General features: G+C 42.4%; 1 protein-coding gene across 1 annotated transcript in view; it reads right to left on the bottom strand.

The window, feature by feature from the left end:
• Positions 1 to 12,352, bottom strand: part of LOC124545763 (transient receptor potential channel pyrexia-like) — a 233,800-nt gene extending 221,448 nt beyond the window's left edge. Inside the window, exon 1 of the mRNA XM_047124708.1 lies at positions 12,067 to 12,352. Within this exon, the coding sequence (XP_046980664.1) occupies positions 12,067 to 12,124 (58 nt within the window). The 5' untranslated portion in view covers positions 12,125 to 12,352. The remainder of the gene's footprint in view (positions 1 to 12,066) is intronic.
• Positions 12,353 to 20,851: the final 8,499 nt, after the last annotated feature.

Genomic DNA, 20,851 nt, shown 5'->3' with positions numbered 1-20,851 from the left:
CAACTTCAAAATTAATAGGCATCACCATTCGCAAAATTTATGGAAAGTACTTCTACGAGGGCCGTTCAATAAGTAATGAACCTTTTTTTTTTCTAGGCCAATTTCGGTTGAAAAAATTCGGAATTTGCTGTGGGACATCGTGGAATATCGCCGCTTCAGTACCTATCATGAAGTTCCGATAGGTGTCGGCGCTATGAGTGGCCTTCAAAATGGCGTCTGTAACGGAAGTATGTTCCAAGCAGAGAGCTGTCATTGAGTTTCCTTTGGTGGAAAACCAGGGCATCGCTTATATTCATAGGCGCTTGCTGAATCTCTATGGAGAGCTGTCAGTGAATAAAAGCATAGTGAGTTGTTGAGCGAGGTATCTGTCATCATCGCATCCAATTGGCGCAAACCTCTTCTATATCCCGTATGCCGGCCGGCCGCACACAGCTGCGACCCGTGCAGTGATGGATCGTGTGAGCAGCGTGTTCGTCGCCAGAAAAATGCAGACGAGATTCTCGTTCTCCATGACAACGCAAGGCGTCACAAAAGCGTGCAGACTCAAGAGGATTTCGTAAAACTCGATTGGATTGTTCTTACCCATCCATCCTACAGACCGGGTCTCGCACATTCCGACTTTCATGTATTTGGTCCAATGAAGGATGCGCTCCTAGAGAAGCAGTGCATGGATGATGGGATGTGGGTTACTGATACAGCAAGACGTTGCCTCCGACGTCAACTACTAAAGTGACACCATACGGGCATACAAGCCATCCCTGTAAAGTGGCGTAACGCCGTTGCACTGAACGGAGATTATGTTGACAAATAGGGTTTTGTAGCCAGTAGAGACGGGAATAATGTGGTGTATTGGAATCTTGAATAAAACCAACCTGCTTTCATAAAAAATATGTTGCATTTCTTGTTGAACACCAAGCGAGGTGGCGCAGTGGTTAGCACACTGGACTCGCATTCGGGAGGACGACGGTTCAAACCCGCGTCCGGCCATACCGATTTAGGTTTTCCGTGATTTCCGTAAATCATTCAGGCAAATGCCAGGATGGTTTCTCTGAAAGACAAGGGCCTACTTCCTTCCCTATCCTTCCCTAATCCGATGGGACCGATGACCTCGCTGTTTGATCCCCTCGTTCACATCAGTAAACCAACCAACTTATTGAACGCCCCTCCTAGTTGGACATAAGAATGAAACTAAGATCGCTGAAGGACGAATACAAAGAATGGGGACTGACAATTAACACGAAGAAAAAAAAAGCAGTAAGAGCTAAAAATGTAGAAGAGCTAGACATTGAACCAACTGCAATTACTGGATGTGGCGCTTACAGACACTTCGGAGTGTCGTTGTCATCCAATAACAGAAACACAGTTGACATAAAGAACAAAAGAGGCTGCAAGAAGAAACGGGATAACTAAGGTCTACTCTTTGGAAAACAAATATAAGGAAGCAAATCACATATAAATCTATCGCCGCGAGAACTGCTACATATGACACATAGGTGCATGAGTTGAATAGGCCGCAGAGAGGGAGGCTTTTGGCAGTGGGAACAGAAATGAAATTACGTGGAAGAAGTTGTGATATTTTGAGAATGTGCCGTATGACGAATAATGCAATATCAGAATCATATATCCGCCTCCATAGTTGAGTGGTCAGCGCGTTGGAATGGCAGGCGAGGGCCCCAGGTTCGATTCGCAGCTGGGTCGGAGACTTTCTCCGCTCGGGGACTGGATGTTCTCCTGACTTCGTAATCACTTGATCCTCATCGACATGAAAGTCGCCGCAGTGGCGTCAACCAAAACAACTTGCACCCGGCGGTCGGACTCCGGCTGGTCTAACCACATGCATTGTCATTATAGAGATTATGTGAGCCAGCAAGGCAATAATCAAAACAAAAGAATCACAACGGTTGTTGTGGCTCTGTCGTCTGGATGAGATGGATGCTGACAAGTAGCCAAAACATAATTAGAAATGGACTACACAAGGAAGGAGGAGGAGAGGACACCAACCTAGAATATAGATGGAAGGTGTCTGAGGCACTGTATGCCAGAGCCTTACAGGAAAGGACCTGGCAGGATAGAACGCTGTGGAAAATGGGACTCGAGAAGACGTGACAGTGGTATATTATATTTGTGGTGTGATGATAATATGATCTTTGGGTAAAAGATTCCCATCGTCAGGTATATAAGACAAACAATTTCAAGTAAATATAAACCATGGCTCACTTATGACGCCTTCTCAAACTTTTTATAATTTTATGGGGTACTCCTCAGTTTGCCTCTATTCCATGTGATAATGAGCGGTTTAAAATTTGAACTCAGTAAGGTTGTAAGACGTATGCTTTGCCGGCGACCAGAGAGTAGTTTATCGTTAGTTGTTGCTTGTCGCTAGTCTGCACTTGACTGCGCGAGTCGACAGTAGCGAGTGGACAGTAGTAGTAGCGAGTCGGTAGTAGTCTGGTGGAGTCGGTATGTGTCGGCTGTGTGCTCTGCTCGCGACTCTGGTCAGGATTCTGGAGGATGAGTATTGTTGTAGAAGGTAAAGAAGCAGCCTTGCGCATATTTAATAATGTATGTTATTTGTAATTTAATTTGTTCAAAAATGCCCCAATAATAATTTTATAATATAAAGCAACTCTTTTAAAGAAAAGCATTCATTTCAATTTAAAGAACATTTCCAATGCATTATCATTGCTTCCAAGAATCAAAAAAAAATATATATATATATATATATATATATATATATATATATATATATATATACGCCAGCACTGCATGAAGCTGTGTCGAAAGATGACTAATTAAGAGCAGATATAATTGCGGTTTTATTGTTTTTTTATTATTTTGGTGTTTAGGAATTTTTCTGTTTCGAACTTGACATTAAATGAGAATAGAATTTTTGTGGTAACATTAAATGTGAATGCATTTCTGCACACAGACAATAAATGGGAGCCAATTTTGTTCAGAGATTACATTAAAATTAATTTTGTTCTGAGGTCATTATATTTCAAATTCATTTAATTATTTTTTTTTATCTTCTGGGAGGTTACAAGGTGACGAGAAGGGTGGCCCTTGCACGTCCGAAATTGTGGAATTCAGATTTCAGTGTGCCGCGAATTAGTAATACACCGCCCTGCTTAGCAGTTGGCACCGGCAGAGGACATGCGTTCATGCTGCGACAGAATGTGCGCGTATCTGCTAATTATCAGAACGCACCATTTTGCTGAGGTTAGGAGCGGTAGTAAATGGTAGGATTACAGCTAGTATTGATAGAATTGGTAGGGGAACAAACATAAAGGAATGTGTAAGAGAGAAATCGGAATCCCATGACTTGTCTTTGTTGTCTGTTTGTTATTTTCACCTAATTCGAACCGCACATCATTCAGTGTTAGTCCAGTGTGTCTTTTATGTCCGTACAGGATATAAATTGCATTAGTTGACCACGTAACTCCTGTACTCTTATGCAACCAAAGCCATTACTTTTGGTACAAGTAGGGTTTACATGCACAAACATAAAAAATATATATGATTAATGTTGTTATTTTGTTAGTAACAGACTGTTCTTCACAATGACCAAAGGAAAGAGTTTCCTGTTATTATTGATAAATGTGAATGTTCTTCATGAACAACGAAAACATGTTTTATATAAGTTCTGCAAAGTACTGAAGCGATGTTTGATATATTTTTGCTTTTCTTTTTTTACTTTACATTTTACTTGAGGAAATTGCGTTTTCTAAAGCTATATGATAAACCTATACTGTTTTCTTCAGTTTTACCAGAATATCTCTCTGTTTCACATTACACATTAACTATTTTCAAATGGTTCACCGCTTCCAGCCTTTAGGAGAATCGAATAAGACTGATCGCATAGGTAAAGAAAGCGATCGCTATGAGGTAATGCCCGATAGGTACGCAACACACCCAGTGCACAGGTAATGTGGGAATGACCTTAACTGACCAAAGATACTAGGAAAACTGCCGTAGTCTACGATTAAATATGGAAGACTAAGGTAGTTTTATAACTCTAGTGCTGAGTGAAGGAAGCAGCTTCAACTTGGAGCCAGCGCTGAAGACCGTGGACAGAGCGGAACAAGACTCACCGCGCGGCACCAGGCCATGGTTGGCGAGCTGCCCAGTCTTGATATGTCCAGGCGTGGCTGGCTTGGAAAACTTGCCGGTAACAGCAGACTGGTCTATATGGAGGATGGGGCAGCTGCTGTCGTGGCGGAGTATTGAGCCTTAGCAGAGACAGGCAGTATGCAGATGGCCGGCAAAAAGACAACACAGTGGGTGACTCTCCAGGAGAGCAGTCAACTGAATGAGACGTAGCAGGAGGCTCCCCGATGGAGTCTGGGGCCCAGGCTTGCGGCAGCTTGCTATAAACCTTTGCGTCAGTTCCTGTCTGGGCAAGTGGGCGGTGCTTTGCTTTGTGGATCGAGGGAAGGTGTTGCTGCTCATGTACAAATGTACAAGCTATTACTGGTACTGATATGTGTTGACCCTCTAAGATTATAAGAAGCTCTGTTTAATGCGAACCTACGTTCTGCAAGCGACTGTGTCTGGTTGGCTTCCAGTTAAATTGTGTAAGAAATTATTCTTCCATAACGGCGAGGCCACTGTTGGGCTTCCTGTGTTACATCCTAAGAATCGGTATTTAATAGTTAATTGTGCTCAAAGAATTTTGTACTAGTTGCGTTGGTTGAATCATTAACCTCGTATGTTGTGGCCTGAGGCCAGTAGTGGGCAACTTGCGTCTGCAGGTTTTATTATCTATGTATCCCTTGTTGTGAACTGATTGTACACGATGATTCATCTCAAGGGCTGTGGCAAAGGCGCGGGGGTGGGGGGGCTATGGGGGCTATAACTCCCTCCTCCTCAATGGAGTATCATATTACACTGGATAAAATGAGTTTATAAATCAGCGAATGTATTACTTCAACAGATTAATCTTTTTTATATAATCATGTAGCAATATAGGCTGCAATGTATTTCAAACACATTTTAACAAAAGAATAAGAGCGGCAAATAGCTTACTATCCAAACCAATAAATATCATTTAACTTAAAATGGACGTCTTATTATTCATTAATGTACACTGGATATATATTAATGTATGAGTACCACTTACAATAATCAAGAAAGCTAAATATACCGAGTATGCCTACAGACAGTTAAATTTCAGACCCCAGACAAAAACTTCAAAATCGCCGAACATCTGTGTCAAATCGTATTATTTTCCCTTTCCCGACAAAAACACTCTGTAGATAGGTTTTTACCTTGAACTCCAAAACAGATACCAAAAACTACTTTAAACAACACCTTTCGATAAGCGATATTCCATTGCCCCAACCCCCCTCCCCCTTGACCGACTTCTAGAATCGCCCCTGATTCAGTTGTCTCTGCACGTGGATTTTATGCAAACTGCACAATCTTCAAATGCCAAGTGCAAAATTTTCATACCCTCTCACTCGCTATTAGTCCTACAGACAATACAAACAGGATCTTTTCGTAAAAAATTTAATGTAGTTCAATTTTGTTCTGGTATACCTTTCCGCTAGAGGCCGTTGTTTTCGAATTATTCGAGACAAACATACAAAAGTGGCCTAAAACGCTTTTTTCTTTAATAACTCGATAACCAGCGCCTCCAGCCGAAAACACACCCTGATACAAATTTAATTACATTACATTTCTTACAGAAATATCCTGTCCACTTTTTCTGTAGGAGTAACAGATTGAATGTAGCAAGTGAGAGACAATGAAAAACTTGCACTTGGTTTTTGAAGGTGTTGTTGGTTGCATAAAACGCATAGGTAGGGGAAAGCTGAATCACCCAGAATGGTATTGTTATGAGATGTGTGCTACTGCTGTGGTTCTTTTTGGATACTGCACCCAGGGATAGTGTTTTATAACTTTCGGTCTTTCTCCATGTTCTTTTACAGCCAGCACAATTGTTTATGGTATATTGTCTGGTGTATTCCTCATTCTGAAGTGAAAGGCAATCTTGGGGTAGAGGATTTTACTATTTATTATGTTATGCTAGATACTAAGTTTGCATTTTGTAATTTGGGCGGTGGCTGCCTTACTTATGTTTACCTTATGTTGTTGTTGTTGTTGAGGTCTTCAGTCCTGAGACTGATTTGATGCAGCTCTCCATGCTACTCTATCCTGTGCAAGCTTCTTCATCTCCCAGTACCTACTGCAACCTACATCCTTCTGAATCTGCTTAGTGTATTCATCTCTTGCTCTACCTCCACGATTTTTACCCTCCACGTTGCCCTCCAATACTAAACTGGTGATCCCTTGATGCCTCAGAATATGTCCTACCAACCGATCCCTTCTTCTAGTCAAGCTGCGCCACAAACTCCTCTTCTTCCCAATTCTACTCAATACCTCCTCATTAGTTATGTGATCTACCCATCTAATCTTCAGCATTCTTCTGTAGCACCACATTTCGAAAGCTTCTATTCTCTTCTTGTCCAAACTATTTATCGTCCACGTTTCACTTCCATACATGGCTACACTCCATACAAACACTTTCAGAAACGACTTCCTGACACTTAAATCAACACTCGATGTTAACAAATTTCTCTTCTTCAGAAACGCTTTCCTTTCCATTGCCAGTCTACACTCTATATCCTCTTTATTTCGACCATCATCAGTTATTTTGCTCCCCAAATAGCAAAACTCCTTTACTACTTTAAGCGTCTCATTTCCTAATCTAATTCCCGCAGCATCACCCGATTTAATTCGACTACATTCCATCATCCTCGTTTTGCTTTTGTTGATGTTCATCTTATATCCTCCTTTCAAAACACTATCCATTCCGTTCAGCTGCTCTTCCAGGTCCTTTGCTGTCTTTGACAGAATTACAATGTCATCGGCAAACCTCAAAGTCTTTATTTCTTCTCCATGGATTTTAATTCCCACTCCAAATTTTTCTTTTGTTTCCTCACTCCCTTCCCAACCACTGCTTCCCTTTCATGCCCCTCGACTCTTATAACTGTTATAACTGCCATCTGGTTTCTGTATATATATATATATATATATATATATATATATATATATATATATATATATATATATGACTTATTAAGGATTAATGTACACACAACCTCTAGTCACTTACCACTCCCACCGTTTCTTGCGTCACGAAATAAAACCATCGATGTCGTAATATGTAACTTTGGGTTATAAACTACATCGTGCCGTAAACAAACGTACTTATTTGAATTTTGTCAAAATAAAAATAAGTGCACTGTGTGTTGAATGATGCAGTTGCTAACCTCTATTAAAACTGCTCAAAATAAAATACTACTTTTGCATGACAAGTTCATTCATCACCTAATAAAGCCAGGTTATTTATTTTCGCTCCTGAACTGAAAGCATTCCCACTTCACAGATCACATTGTACGATTGACTAGATGGGTCAGAGAAAGCAGAGCCGTTCTTTTTCACGGCCAAATCGAGACCACGTGGTCTTTCACTTTTGTGGGAGAGTAGCATTCGTAGCAGATACAATGAATTCTTCATTTCGTTTGCGGTAGAAAATTTATATGTTCGGGAACTGCATCAAATTAATGTAACAAACTGCACTCATTCACACAATGGTTAATCCTATTCTTTTGCAATTTGCAGATGTTAATAAACCTGTGAGACAAAGTAAATGTAAATGTCGTGTGACTAGGGCCTCCCGCCGGGTAGACCGTTCGCCAGGTGCAAGTCTTTCGATTTGACGCCACTTCGGCGACTTGCGCGTCGATGGGGATGAAATGATGATGATGATGACAACACAACACCCAGTCCCTGAGCGGAGAAAATCTCCGACGCAGCCGGGAATCGAACCCGGGCCCTTAGGATTGACCTTCTGTCGCGCTGACCACTTTTTCTTTTTTTTAACTCTCTGCATTTTTGTTCGGTATTGTTCGTTGCGCTTGGTCTGGGCGGACGTCACATGACATCCGTTCACGTTGATCGTTGATTCCTTTACTCAGGAACACGCTGAGCAACCGTGCCAGCAACCACTCAGCTACCGGGAGTGCTATATTAGCTCTGCGGGAAATTACGATTTATAGGGCAAAAAGACGATTTTCGTCACGTCAATCGAAGAACTGCATACCAAAATTAGATTTTTATCGACAATGGGAGCAATTTAAGTTAAAACTTTCGGACTGAGAGCCCACAATCAATACATAAAACTATTCCTTGACTTTCGATTACTGCAGTCGGCGATGAAACGTCAGGGAATAGTTTCCTATATCGACCGCGCAGTCTTAACACAGGCCGTGAGAGCCTACATTGAAAGAATGCATCCATAAATAGAAAACACCACACACTTCCACTACTTGGCTACGTTCGAATTCATTTAGCTCTGACATAATAACCTCAAAACTGCTCGACTGAGACTTGCAACATATTGAGTAAACAGTTCAGGTGCCGCTCGTGGCCAAATTCAACAGCGCAACGGCAGGTTTGGCTAGGGTTTGCACTTACTTTCAAGGAAGCATTTCTCGCGCTGTCTTCATATTTGTGTCCAACCCCCTCACGTAGGGTTAACTGATCCGCCCGTCCCACGCCCATAACTTAACAAACTACTGTGTGGCACCCGATGAAACAGCTATGGGTCTCCGAAACAAGTTGTCCAATATACTAACGTCATTCACAGCTGAATCAGATTTTCAAGCTCATCAATATGATCCGCAGCTGCGGTTGTCTTGGATACTAAACGTTGTAGAGATGCTCCGTATAATTATATATAGGTTATTTGTCGATCATATGGCATTATCGAACACCTTACTGTACACAAATCTAAGCCGACGAAATCTACCTGTTTACTTGCATCTAGTGTTTGCAAGACTTTATGTACACTACTGGCCATTAAAATGCTACACCACGGAGATTACGTGCTACAGAAGCAAAATTTAACCGACAGGAAGAAGATGCTGTGATATGGAAATGATTAGCTTTTCAGAGCATTCACACAAGGTTGGCGCCGGTGGCGACACCTACAACTTGCTGACATGAGGATTGTTTCCAAACGATTTCTCATACACAAACAGCAGTTTACCGGTGTTGCCTGGTGAAACGTTGTTGTGATGCCTCGTGTAAGGAGGAGAAATGCGTACCATCATGTTTCCGACTTTGATAAACGTCGGATTGTAGCCTATCGCGATTGCGGTTTATCGTATCGCGACATTGCTGCTCGCGTTGGTCGAGATCCAATGACTGTTAGCAGAATATGGAATCGATGGGTTCAGGAGGGTAATACGGAACGCCGTGCTGGATCCCAACGGCCTCCTATCACTAGCAGTCGAGATGACAGGCATCTTATCCGCATGGCTGTAACGGGTCGTGCAGCCACGTCTCAATCCCTGAGTTAACAGATGGGGACGTTTGCAAGACAACAACGATCTGCACGAACAGTTCGACGATGTTTGCAGCAGCATGGACTATCAGCTCATAGACCACGGCTGCGATTACCCTTGACGCTGCGTCAAAGACAGGAGCGCCTACGATGGTGTACTCAACGACGAACCTGGGTGCACGAATGGCAAAACGTCATTTTTTTCGGATGAATCCAGGTTCTGTTTACAGCATCATGGTGGTCACATCCGTGTTTGGTGACATCGCGGTGAACGCACATTGGAAGCGTGTATTCGTCATCGCCATTCTGGCGTATCACCCGGCGTGATGGTATGGGATGCCATTGGTTACACGTCTCGGTCGCCTCTTGTTCGCATTGACGGCACTTTGAACAGTGAACGTTACATTTCAGATGAGTTACGACCCGAGGCTCTGCCCTTCATTCGATCCCTGCGAAACCCTACGTTTCAGCAGAAAATGCATGTTGCAGGTCCTGTACGGGCCTTTCTGCATACAGAAAATGTTCTACTGCTGCCCTGGCTAGCACATTATCCAGATCTCTCACCAACTGAAAACGTCTGGTCAATGGTGGCCGATCAACTGGCTCGTCACAATACGCCAGTCACTACTCTTGATGAATTGTGGTATGGTGTTGAAGCATGGGCAGCTGTACCTGTACACGCCATCCAAGCTCCGTTTGACTCAATGCCCAGGCGTACCAAGGCCATTATTACGGCCAGAGGTGGTTGTTCTGGGTACTGATTTCTCAGGATCTATGCACCCAAATTGCGTGAAAATATAGTCACATGTCAGTTCTAGTATAATATATTTGTCCAATGAATACCCGTTTATCATCTGCATTTCTTCTTGGTATGGCAATTTTAATGGCCAGTAGTGAACATACTGCGAAAGCCACAGTATTGTGCGTAGCGGAAGGGGCCCTGTATCACTGTCACTCATTTCCTTCCTTGTTCCACTCGCAAATAGAGCGAGGGAAAAACGACTGCCAATATCCCTGAGCATGATCTTCGTGCTCCTTACGCAAAATGTATATTGGTGTTAGTAGAATCGTTCAGCAGCCAACTTCAAATGCCGGTTCTCTAAATTTTCTCAGTAGTGTTTCTCAAAATTAATGTCGCCTTCCTTCCAAGGATTCCCATATGAGTTCCCGAAGCATCCCGTAATACTCGCGAGTTATTCGAGCTTACCGGTAACAAACCTAGCAGCCCGCCTCTGCATTGTTTCGAAGTCTTCCTTTCATCCGACCCGGTGCGAGTCCCAAACACTCGAACAGTACTCAAGAATAGGTCGCTCTAGCGTCCTATATGAGGTGTTCTTTACAGACGAACCACACTTTTTTAAACTTCTCCCAATAAACCGAAGTCGACCATTCACCTCACATTCGCTCCACTTCCTACATCAATGCTGTATCTGAACATTAAGGGTTCGTTGTTCGTAATCATCCGCACTAACTTACTTTTTTTTACATTTAGCTGCCATTCAGAACATCAATCACAAATTTTTTCTAAGCTATCTTGTTTCCTCCTACAGTCATTCAACTTCGACATCATCCTGCACACCACAGCATCATCAGCAAACAACTGGAGATTGCAACCCATCCTGTCCGCCGACCGTTCTCTATATATAGAAAATAATGGCGGTCCTATCACATTATCCTGGGGCACTCCAGACGATGTCTCATAAACACTCGCCACCAAAGGAACATACTGGATTCTTAAACTTAAATTTATACATTTTATATGGATGTTAATTGAGGGCTGCGACTGTACTGTAAGGTTTTTATGAAGTAATATATACTGCAAAAATCCCTTGTTAAAATGGCTCTGAGCACTATGGGACTCAACTGCTGAGGTCATTAGTCCCCTAGAACTTAGAACTAGTTAAACCTAACTAACCTAAGGACATCACAAACATCCATGCCCGAGGCAGGATTCGAACCTGCGACCGTAGCGGTCTCGCGGTTCCAGACTGCAGCGCCGTTAACCGCACGGCCACTTCGGCTGGCCAATCCCTTGTTAGTAATATTTTACTAGCACGACGCGTTTCGGCGGCATGCAGCCATCATCAAGGGCATTTACAGTCACTTTTACGTTACAGATAAAATAAAGTGTGTATGTTTCCTTTGCTGTGTGTGTGTCACTGAGGTTATGTGTCGAAAAAGACGACTGTTCAGGAAGATATATATGTTATGGTGGGTACATTAAGTAATAGGCGTGATCGGCTCATTTTCTTAGTGCTTATCACTTAATGTACAGACCATAACATATTTGTCTTCCTGAATATACTTTTTCGACATATAAACTCATTGGCACACACAGCAAAGGAAATTAACCTCACTTCATTTTAACTACACTGTAAAAGTAACTGTAAATGCACCTGATGATGGCAGCATGCTGCCGAAACGCGTCATGCAACAAAACATTAGTAACAAGTGACTGTTGCAGTGCATATTAATTCATAAACATACTGGATTCTATGGCTTAAGAAATAATAGAATACAGCAAGCTTTGTCCCTCACGAGTGTTGTTTTTTTCTGAATACGTGTTGTTTCAGTGGCGCCAAGCACAAAACGAGTCCAGTTTGATTCCCTACAGCAGTTTTGCTATTGCTTTTACTTATTTAGGACAGAAATCACGTGAGCCAAGCAGATTAGCTGAAAACGGGCTACACATATACGACTCCAGGTGAGCTTACCTTGTCTGAACTGGGGCATAGACCGAAAGACCGCCACATCGTTAGTAATGCTGTTCATGGCTGCAGAGTAGAATGTCCACCCTGGCGTGCGCTGTCATCCACGTAACCCTGTATCCACTCGGGAGTACCGACGACGATTCTCACTCCTCGCACAAGAAGCGCGCGTGGTCAGTCCGGCCGCACACCTTGCTGAATCCGGAATCCAGACCCCGTGGCGCCGTCTACACCTTGTCGCAACGCGGCCGGCCAGCGGATGAAAAGAATGCCTCGGCAGATAAGCAGTTCCTTGCGCTCGACCGCAAGCGACTGCAGCCGCTCCGCTTTCGAGTCCAGCCGGAACTGAACGCGATATGTCGACCAGGATGTGGTTGATATCGCACAAAGCGCGACGCCGTACATTTCTCTGGTCCAGCAGTACTTCTAGGAACACGCGGCCCCAATATGGCGATTCGTGAAATGATATACCGTGTTGTGACCCCACCAGGCAGATTAATTAAGTCTTGACCATGGGACATTCTTGAAATTTTCTGCTACTGCTGGTAACACTTCACCCCCAAGATATCAACACGGGTTGATAAGTGTCTAGTTACATTAACAAGCTATAATACAGACTTTCACGGCTGGTGTTTACTTCAGCTACAACTTCCGGGCCGAGAGCCCTTGGCCGAAGCATTAAACTATTCCCTGACGTTTCGTCCATTTCTGTGGGAGAATTTATGCTTACATCACACACAACAAAAGTTTTGCATCACCTCGGTTCCGAGAGAGAGTTCCGGAACCTGTACAGAGTATTGGAATATAGATCAACACAAACATCATTTCTGCCCTTTTTTATTGCTCAAGAAAACCACACATTGCATGTTGTACCACAAAACAGCGAGACCTTCAGAAGTGGTGGCGCAGCTGTACACAACGGGACCTCTAATACCCAGTAGCACGTCCTCTTGCATTGATGCATGACTGTATTCATCGTGGCATACTATCCACAAGTTCATCAAGGCACTATGGGTCCAAATTGTCCCACTCCTCAACGGCGATCCGGCATAGATCCCTCAGAGTGGTTGGTGGGTCACGTCGTCCATAAACAGCCGTTTTCAATGTATCCCAGGCATGTACGATAGGGTTCATGTCTGAAGAACATGCTGGCCACTCTAGTCGAGCGATGTCGTTATCCTGAAGGAAGTCATTCAAAAGATGTGCACGATGGGGGCGCGAATTGTCGTCCATGAAGACGAATGCCTCGCCAATATGCTGCCGAAATGGTTGCACTATCGGTCGGAGGATGACATTCACATATCGTACAGCCGTTACGGCGCCTTCCATGACCACCAGCGGCGTACGTCGGCCCCACATAATGCCACTCCAAAACAGCAGAGAAACCTCCACCTTGCTACACTCGCTGCACAGTTTGTCTAAGGCGTTCAGCCTGACTGGGTTGCCTCCAAACACGTCCCCGACGATTATCTGATTGAAGGCATATGCGACACTCATCGGTGAAGAGAACGTGATGCCAATCCTGAGCGGTCCACTCGGCATGTTGTTGAGCCCATGGACGTCGGGAGTGAAGTTACGCATCATGCAGCCTGTGGTTGCGCGAAAAGCATTATTCAACATGGTGGTGGCGTTGCTGTCAGGGTTCCTCCGAGCCATAATCCGTAGGGAGCGGTCATCCACTGCAGTAGCAGCCCTTGGGCGGCCTGAGCGAGGAATTTCATCGACAGTTCCTGTCTCTCTGTATCTCCTCCATGTCCGAACAACATCGCTTTGGTTCACTGGCCTTCCTTGCACAATGCGGACGCGATCGAACCGTGGTATTGGCCGTCTAGGCATGTTTGAACTACAGACGACACGAGCCGTGTACCTCCTTCCTGGTGGAATGACTGGAAGTGATCGGCTAATAGGCGCTGCTCACACATGGTTGTTTACACCTATTGGTGTGTTTAGTGACATCTCTGAACCGTCAGTGTCAGTGATACAATTTCCACAGTCAACGCCTATCTTCAGGAATTCTGGGAACCGAGGTGATGCTAAACTTTTTTAATGTGTGTATACCTGCCCGGTGACGTCGATCTTCATCAAGAATTCACCTAACATTCCGCATTTCAACACGAATGGTAGTGGCCTCTATACAGCTTCAATGAGTTTAAAATTCTGGGCCTACTTGAGCATTCGAAGCAGCTACGGACTCTGAATATATGTCCCGCCTCTCTGTAACATGTGCCTTCCTGTACCAGTTCTGATCAATATAAACAACTAAGAATTTCGAATTGACCGTTTCATTTAAACGTTTGCCCTCAAGCAATCTTTCTAATGGCGTAGTCTGCCCTTGTGCTCTACTGAATTGCAAGTCTTGTGTTTTATCTAAATTTAGTGACGGTCTACTCCCAGTGGACTAGTTACTATTTTCCAATAAACTATTATTTACACTTTCAAATACTTAGTTTACTCCATTAGAATTAATTATACACTGATGTGATGAAAGTCATGAGATACCTCCTAATATCGTGTCGAATCTCCTTTTGTCCGGCATAGAGCGGTAACTCAACGTGGCATGGACTCAATAAATCTTTGTATGCCCTTTGCAGAAATACTAAGCCATGCTGCCTCTACAGCCGTCTGTAAGTAAGAAAGTGTCGCCAATGAAGGATATCGCAAACGAATTGACCTCTTTATTATGTCCTACAAATGATCGAAGGCATTCATGTCTATCTGGATGGCCAAATCATTCGCTCGAATTGCTCAGAATGTTCTTCAAACCAATCGCAAACAACTGCAGACCAGTGACACGGTGCTTTGTCATCCATAAAAATTCGATCATTGTTTGGGAACATGAAGTCCATGAACGGCTGCAAATGGTCTGTAAGTAGCCGACCATAACCATTTCCAGCCAATGATCGATTCAGTCGGACCAGAAACCCAGTCCGATCCATGTTAACACAGCCCACACCATTACAGAGCCTCCCTGTTGGCAACCAGTGCGAGTGGCATCGTGGTGGGGGGGGTGGGGGGGGGGAGGGGGGAGGGGAGGGATGGGGGGGAGGGGGTGTCTCCGCCACACTCAAACCCTACCATGAGCTCTTACCAACTCAAATCGGGACTCATCTGATCAGGCTATGGTCCTCTCAGTCGTTCCTCTCAGTCGTCTAGGCACCAACCGATGTGGTCACGAGCCCATGAGAGGCGCTGAAGGCGATGTCGTGCTGTTAGCAAAGGCACTCGCGTCGGTCGTATGCTTCCACAGCCTATTAACGCCAACTTTCGCAGTACTGTCTCGACGAATACATTCCTCGTACGTATCACATTGATTTCCGTGGTTATTTCAAGCTCTGTTGCTTGTCTGTTAGCACCGACAACTGTACGCAACCTCGGCTGCTCGCGGTCGTTAAGTGAAGGCTGACGCCCTCTGCGTTGTCCGTGGTGAGAGGTAATGCTTGAAATTTGGTTTTCACGGCACATTCTTGACACTGTGGATCTCGAGATTCTGAATTCCCTAACGATTTCTGAATTCCCTAATGTCCCATGCGTCTAGCTCCAGCTACCATTTCGCTTTATTTCCCGTCGTGCGGCGATAAATACATCGGGAACATTTTCACATGAGTACAAATGACAGTTCAGCCTATGTACTGACATTTTATACCTTGTGTACATGATACTAGGGCACCATCCGTATACGGTGTATCGCTATCCCATGACTTTTGTCACCTCAGAGCAAAACAGAACAATTTCTGATAATTTGCATCTCTTTGGTATCAGTCATATTCATTTATTTATTTATTTTATATTCGTTTCAGCGCACTGCAATGCGTTTCTAGCTTCTTTTGTTCATCATCAGGCGTTTATGTGTACATGTGTTACTTCACCCCAAAGGTAAATTCTCTCACTCTAAATTAACCTAGAGTTGTTCCGATGCTGCAGTGTCTTTTGGGATATTTGGAAGGCGGGGCGGGCAGTGGGTGGAAAAAAATTGATGTTCAGTTTTGTCCTAGGCATGTGTGGAACTCTGCGTCATTGTTTAGATTGATATCATGGCAATGTTGACGTCCAAAAGCTTCATCTGCATCGCTAGTATACTGGCGGAGCTGTTGTTGAACATTACACTATTGCACTTGATCAAACACTGTAGTTGGCGTACTTTCACTGCACAGGCGTTTCTCCATAGATGTAAACAGTATACCTTAAATACAATGTGGCGGTCTTGCAGCGTGTCGATCAGTATCGAATATGGTTTCTTTCCAGAGATATTCGTGATCTTGACAGTCTGGTAGTCATTTGTTTCATACTAGGAGATCTTGAATCTGTTGCGTTAGTACTGGTTTAAGTTTGTTGAAGAGTTTCGTGTTTTTATTTCTGTTACAAATCTGGTGTTTTTATTACGAATGTAAATTTCCATGGCTTTAGTGATACTCAGTCTTTTACTTCTCCTTTACCCTTTCTGGTTCTTAGGTATATGATGGAAGATCATTTATACATAACAAGCACGACAGTGGATCCATTATCGAATCTTGTGACGATTATCGCCATTCTGAAGATGGTGTTTCATTGTGTAAGTCCCTGACTTTCGTAACGCAACATTTTGCATTCTTTACTAAGGATGAAAATCAGTTGCCAACAGAATATCTAACAACACTATGTTTGAGCTTATCTAGCAAATACTATTAACTGCACAATTAAATGGTTTTGACAAGTCGCAGAAAATTACAATTGGAATATTTTGTCATTTAAATCCTGCATGTTCCGGTTTGTGAATTGAAAGATGCCATTTTCTGCGGACTGATATCCAAATTAAAACTAAGTATTTTGTTTCGAGAGAGTTGTGTTACGGTCCTTACATGCGTTGTTTTTCTGTTACCTTCAAGAAGAAGGTATTAGTGAGATCGGTATTTATAATTGCCTCACTGTCTTCCCCGTAAAGTGAGTATCCTCTGTGACATTGACAGGTACTCCTGGAGAATTTTTGGTTTTAGGTAGTTAATTGCACTTTTAATGTCTTTGCCAGAGCATTTAGTAATTGTAATTTGCCTGAACGTATGAGACTTTGCTTCCTACACATATTTTATTGTTGTATCCCTTCAACTGTCCATGTGTGCCTGAGGTACTTCAAGGAAGTGATTACAAAATACAAAGGCTACCTGACAGCTGTCGTTTGTTATTTGGCTCTGTTCTTCTAGAACATAATCCTCGCATTCCTTAAGTGATTTCTCAGTTTGTCTTTTAATTATTGCTCATATAGATTTTGTTTTGTTATCTTAATTATTCATTTTGGACATTAGACGGAATTTTTTGATTTTTAAAATCCCTTTATTTAACACGGTATAATATTTCTTGTAATGTGTAATCAGTCCTACTTTCCTCTTTGTCTTAACTATTTTCAAATTATTTTTCCTTCCTATTTTGCTTCATTTTGTAATCCACGTTTTTTATGTCTTACTTGTGTCATTCTTTATCGTTTTCTTGAAAAAGCAGATGTTAAAGATAGATAGAGACCCACCTGAAAATACATTAAATTTGACACATCATACGCATATCTCTAGAGATCTTCCTGTTAGAGCGCCTTGACTTTCCTGTTGTTTGTTCAGTAATTACTCTGTTTTCCATTATACCACTACATTGTAATCATACAAGTTGTTTAGTATGGCTAGTTGTGCATCAGGATCAGAGAGGCCATTCATTACTGGACTAACATTTATAACATTGATAAAGTGTCCAACTACAAAAATATGGAAAACAAGGAGCTGTCATATACACTGTCTGTCCAAAAAGTTGCGAGACTAAGTTGATTCCTGGCTTGTCAGCAACTTCAGCGTAGTAACTACGGTGGCAGCTTCAACTAATAAACGTAAACAACGGTTGTGTATTCGACCAGTCAGTTATGAGCAGGCAGTTTAAGTACTGAACGTGCGGCCGTAGCGAGTCATTGTTGTTGTGTTACAAGTCACAATGGCGCAACATCTCTAAATCCAGTGTTCACCATTCTCCAGAAAATTTTGAGAAGAGAAAAGTCCCGCACATTCTGATCCCTCAATAAAAGTAACGACGTGTGACCACCTGCCACGACTTGACTGAAACTCAAACTGTGTACAGTTCTCTCCTGAAGAAAATCATCTAGGGTAATGAGGCTTAATCTTATCGATACAAGCCTACCACAAAACGAGAAAGTTCCAAAACTTCACGTGAAGGGTAAATATTTCGTCTCTAAGGCTAAGTTCTTTTCGAACTTCATGGGTTTTTATTGGGCATATCAGCAGCAAATATTCATCGTAGTAAACCGGTATATATCCTCAATTATGCACACTTCGATGTATTACAGATAGAAAATTTTGCATTAGTAAGAAAGTACTTTCACGAACGCTCGATAAAAATGCACCACTGCTGATTTGGATTACATTAGATTATACTTCTGAGTGTGTTCATACTCACACACACTCTCACACACTCTCATATACTCTCTCACACACACACACACACACTCTCACACATTCACACACGCTCTCACACACACACACACTCTCACACACACTATCTCTCTCTCTCTCTCTCTCTCTCTCTCTCTCTCTCTCTCACACACACACACACACACACACACACACACACACACACACACACACACAAACACACACACACTGACAATAATTTGTTTCTGTCTCTCTGTGAATATCCTCTGTGATACTGACAGGTACTCCTGGAGAATTTTTGATTTTAGGTAGTTAATTGCACTTTTAATGTCTTTGGTAGAGCATTTAGTAATTGTAATTTGCCTGAACGTATGAGACTTTGCTTCCTTTTTTCTTCTGTCCTCTCCATGATGTCTCCACTAATGTCTCCCTGCATTCTTTTTCCTCTGGTGCATGTTCACTGGCGAACTGCGTGTCAGCCAAAGGAAAGACTTCCCATTGCCAGGATTGTATCCCTTCGTCTATGCTAACACTTTTAAATTAATCTACAGTCTCTATATTGAGCATAATGTTTTCTACATAGATACAGTTGTTGACAATCCTTTACAGCACATTTGCAACATTTTTCTTTGTGCTACCTCTTTTGTTTTCATTGCAATAATCTCTTTCCCCACCGAAAGTTCAACACACTCAAAGGCTACTTCGGCTTCTGGAATTAAAACTCAGCACCCTCACTCGCTTCCCTCTCCTTAAGAACTATGGCAGCATGTTGTTCTAGTCGCTGTTGTAGTCTTCAGTCCGAGGACTGGTTTGATTGAGATCTCCATGCTGTTCTGTTCTGTGCAAAACTCTTCATCTCTTAAGAACTCCTGTAGCCTACATCCTTCTGAATCTGCTTACTGTATTCATCTCTTGGTCTCCCTCTACGATTCCTCCCCCCTCCCCCCCCCCCCTGTCCCCATACTTCCTTCAGATACTGAAATGATGATCCCATGATTTCTCCGAATATGTCCTATCAACCGATCCCTTATTTTAGTCAAGTTATATCACAAATCCTCATTCCATTCACTAACTCCTCATTACTAACGTAATCTACGCAACTAAGTTTCAGCACCATTCTGTAGCACCACATTTCAAAAGACTCCATTACCTTCTAGTTTAAACTGTTTATTGTCCATGTTTCACTTCCTTACATGGCTGCACTCCAGACAAATATCTTCACCAAAGACTTCCTAACACTTAAATCTGTTTTGGTAAAAAGGACATTCCGTTTGCAGGGAATTATTGACTTATTTATAAGTTATTTTCTGAACACAATCACTTTTTTATGGTACAATTATAACCGGTTTCGGCCTTCAAAGACCATCTTTAGACGTTATAGACTTCATATGTTGAAGACCGAAACTGATTCTGACTATTGTAAAGAGTGATCGTGTCCAAAATAAAAGAATAATACTTTACTTAAATACATATCTACAGAAACTCTTTTCTTGCCATTGCTAGTCTACATTTTATATCCTCTCTATTTCGGTCATCATCAGTTATTTTACTGCCCAAACAGCACAAATCGTCTGCTACTTTAGGTAGTTCGTTTCTTAAATTATTTCCCTCAGCATCTCCTGATTTAATTCGACTACATCCCATTATCCTTGTTTTCCTTTTGTTGATGTTCATGTTGTATCCTCTTTTCAAGATTCTTACATTCCGTTCAGCCGCTCTTATAAGTCCTTTTGTGCATCTGACATAATTACAATGTCATCGACAAGCCTCAAGGTTTTTATTTCTTCTCCTGAAACTGAATTGGTTTACCAAGTTTTTCTCTGATTTCCTTTCCTGCTTTCTCAATGTACAGATTAAAGAACATCGGAGCTAGACTACAACCCTGTGTAAGTGAGTAGCCTTTACTTGAGTGTGTGTTATCTTAAATGCAAACCTGGGAATGTGACCTGACAAACTAAATCTGCTACTGAGCTCAAAGCCACATAACTTACGTACATGAAATTGAAAAGAATCCTGTATGTGTGAAAACTAATCTCATTCACAAGCAAATAAAGAACCAAACCAATAATTTCACGCTCAGTAGACTTGGTCAGTGCGAACTGTTTGAAAAACGTAACTATATTTACAAAAGAAAGACCAAACTGTAATTTCGACCTGTATAGGAATGTAACATGAAACACACGAAAATTTCTGCACTGACTTATTTCCCTAGTAAAATTAAGAAACTGACAGAACGTATATCGCACAAAGGAAACTAAATAATCATGTATTGTGAATCTCGCAACTGAAAAACTGGCAGAAACGGCAACACAGCAGACCGCCGCAACACCTAAAAAAAATACTGCTGAAAACTAACTACAGATGAACCAGGGAAATTGAGTTCATAATCTTGA

The sequence above is a fragment of the Schistocerca americana genome, chromosome 8 (assembly GCF_021461395.2).
Source record: "Schistocerca americana isolate TAMUIC-IGC-003095 chromosome 8, iqSchAmer2.1, whole genome shotgun sequence".
NCBI classification, from domain to species: Eukaryota; Metazoa; Arthropoda; class Insecta; order Orthoptera; family Acrididae; genus Schistocerca; species Schistocerca americana.
This window is presented reverse-complemented; position numbering and strand designations above follow the sequence as displayed.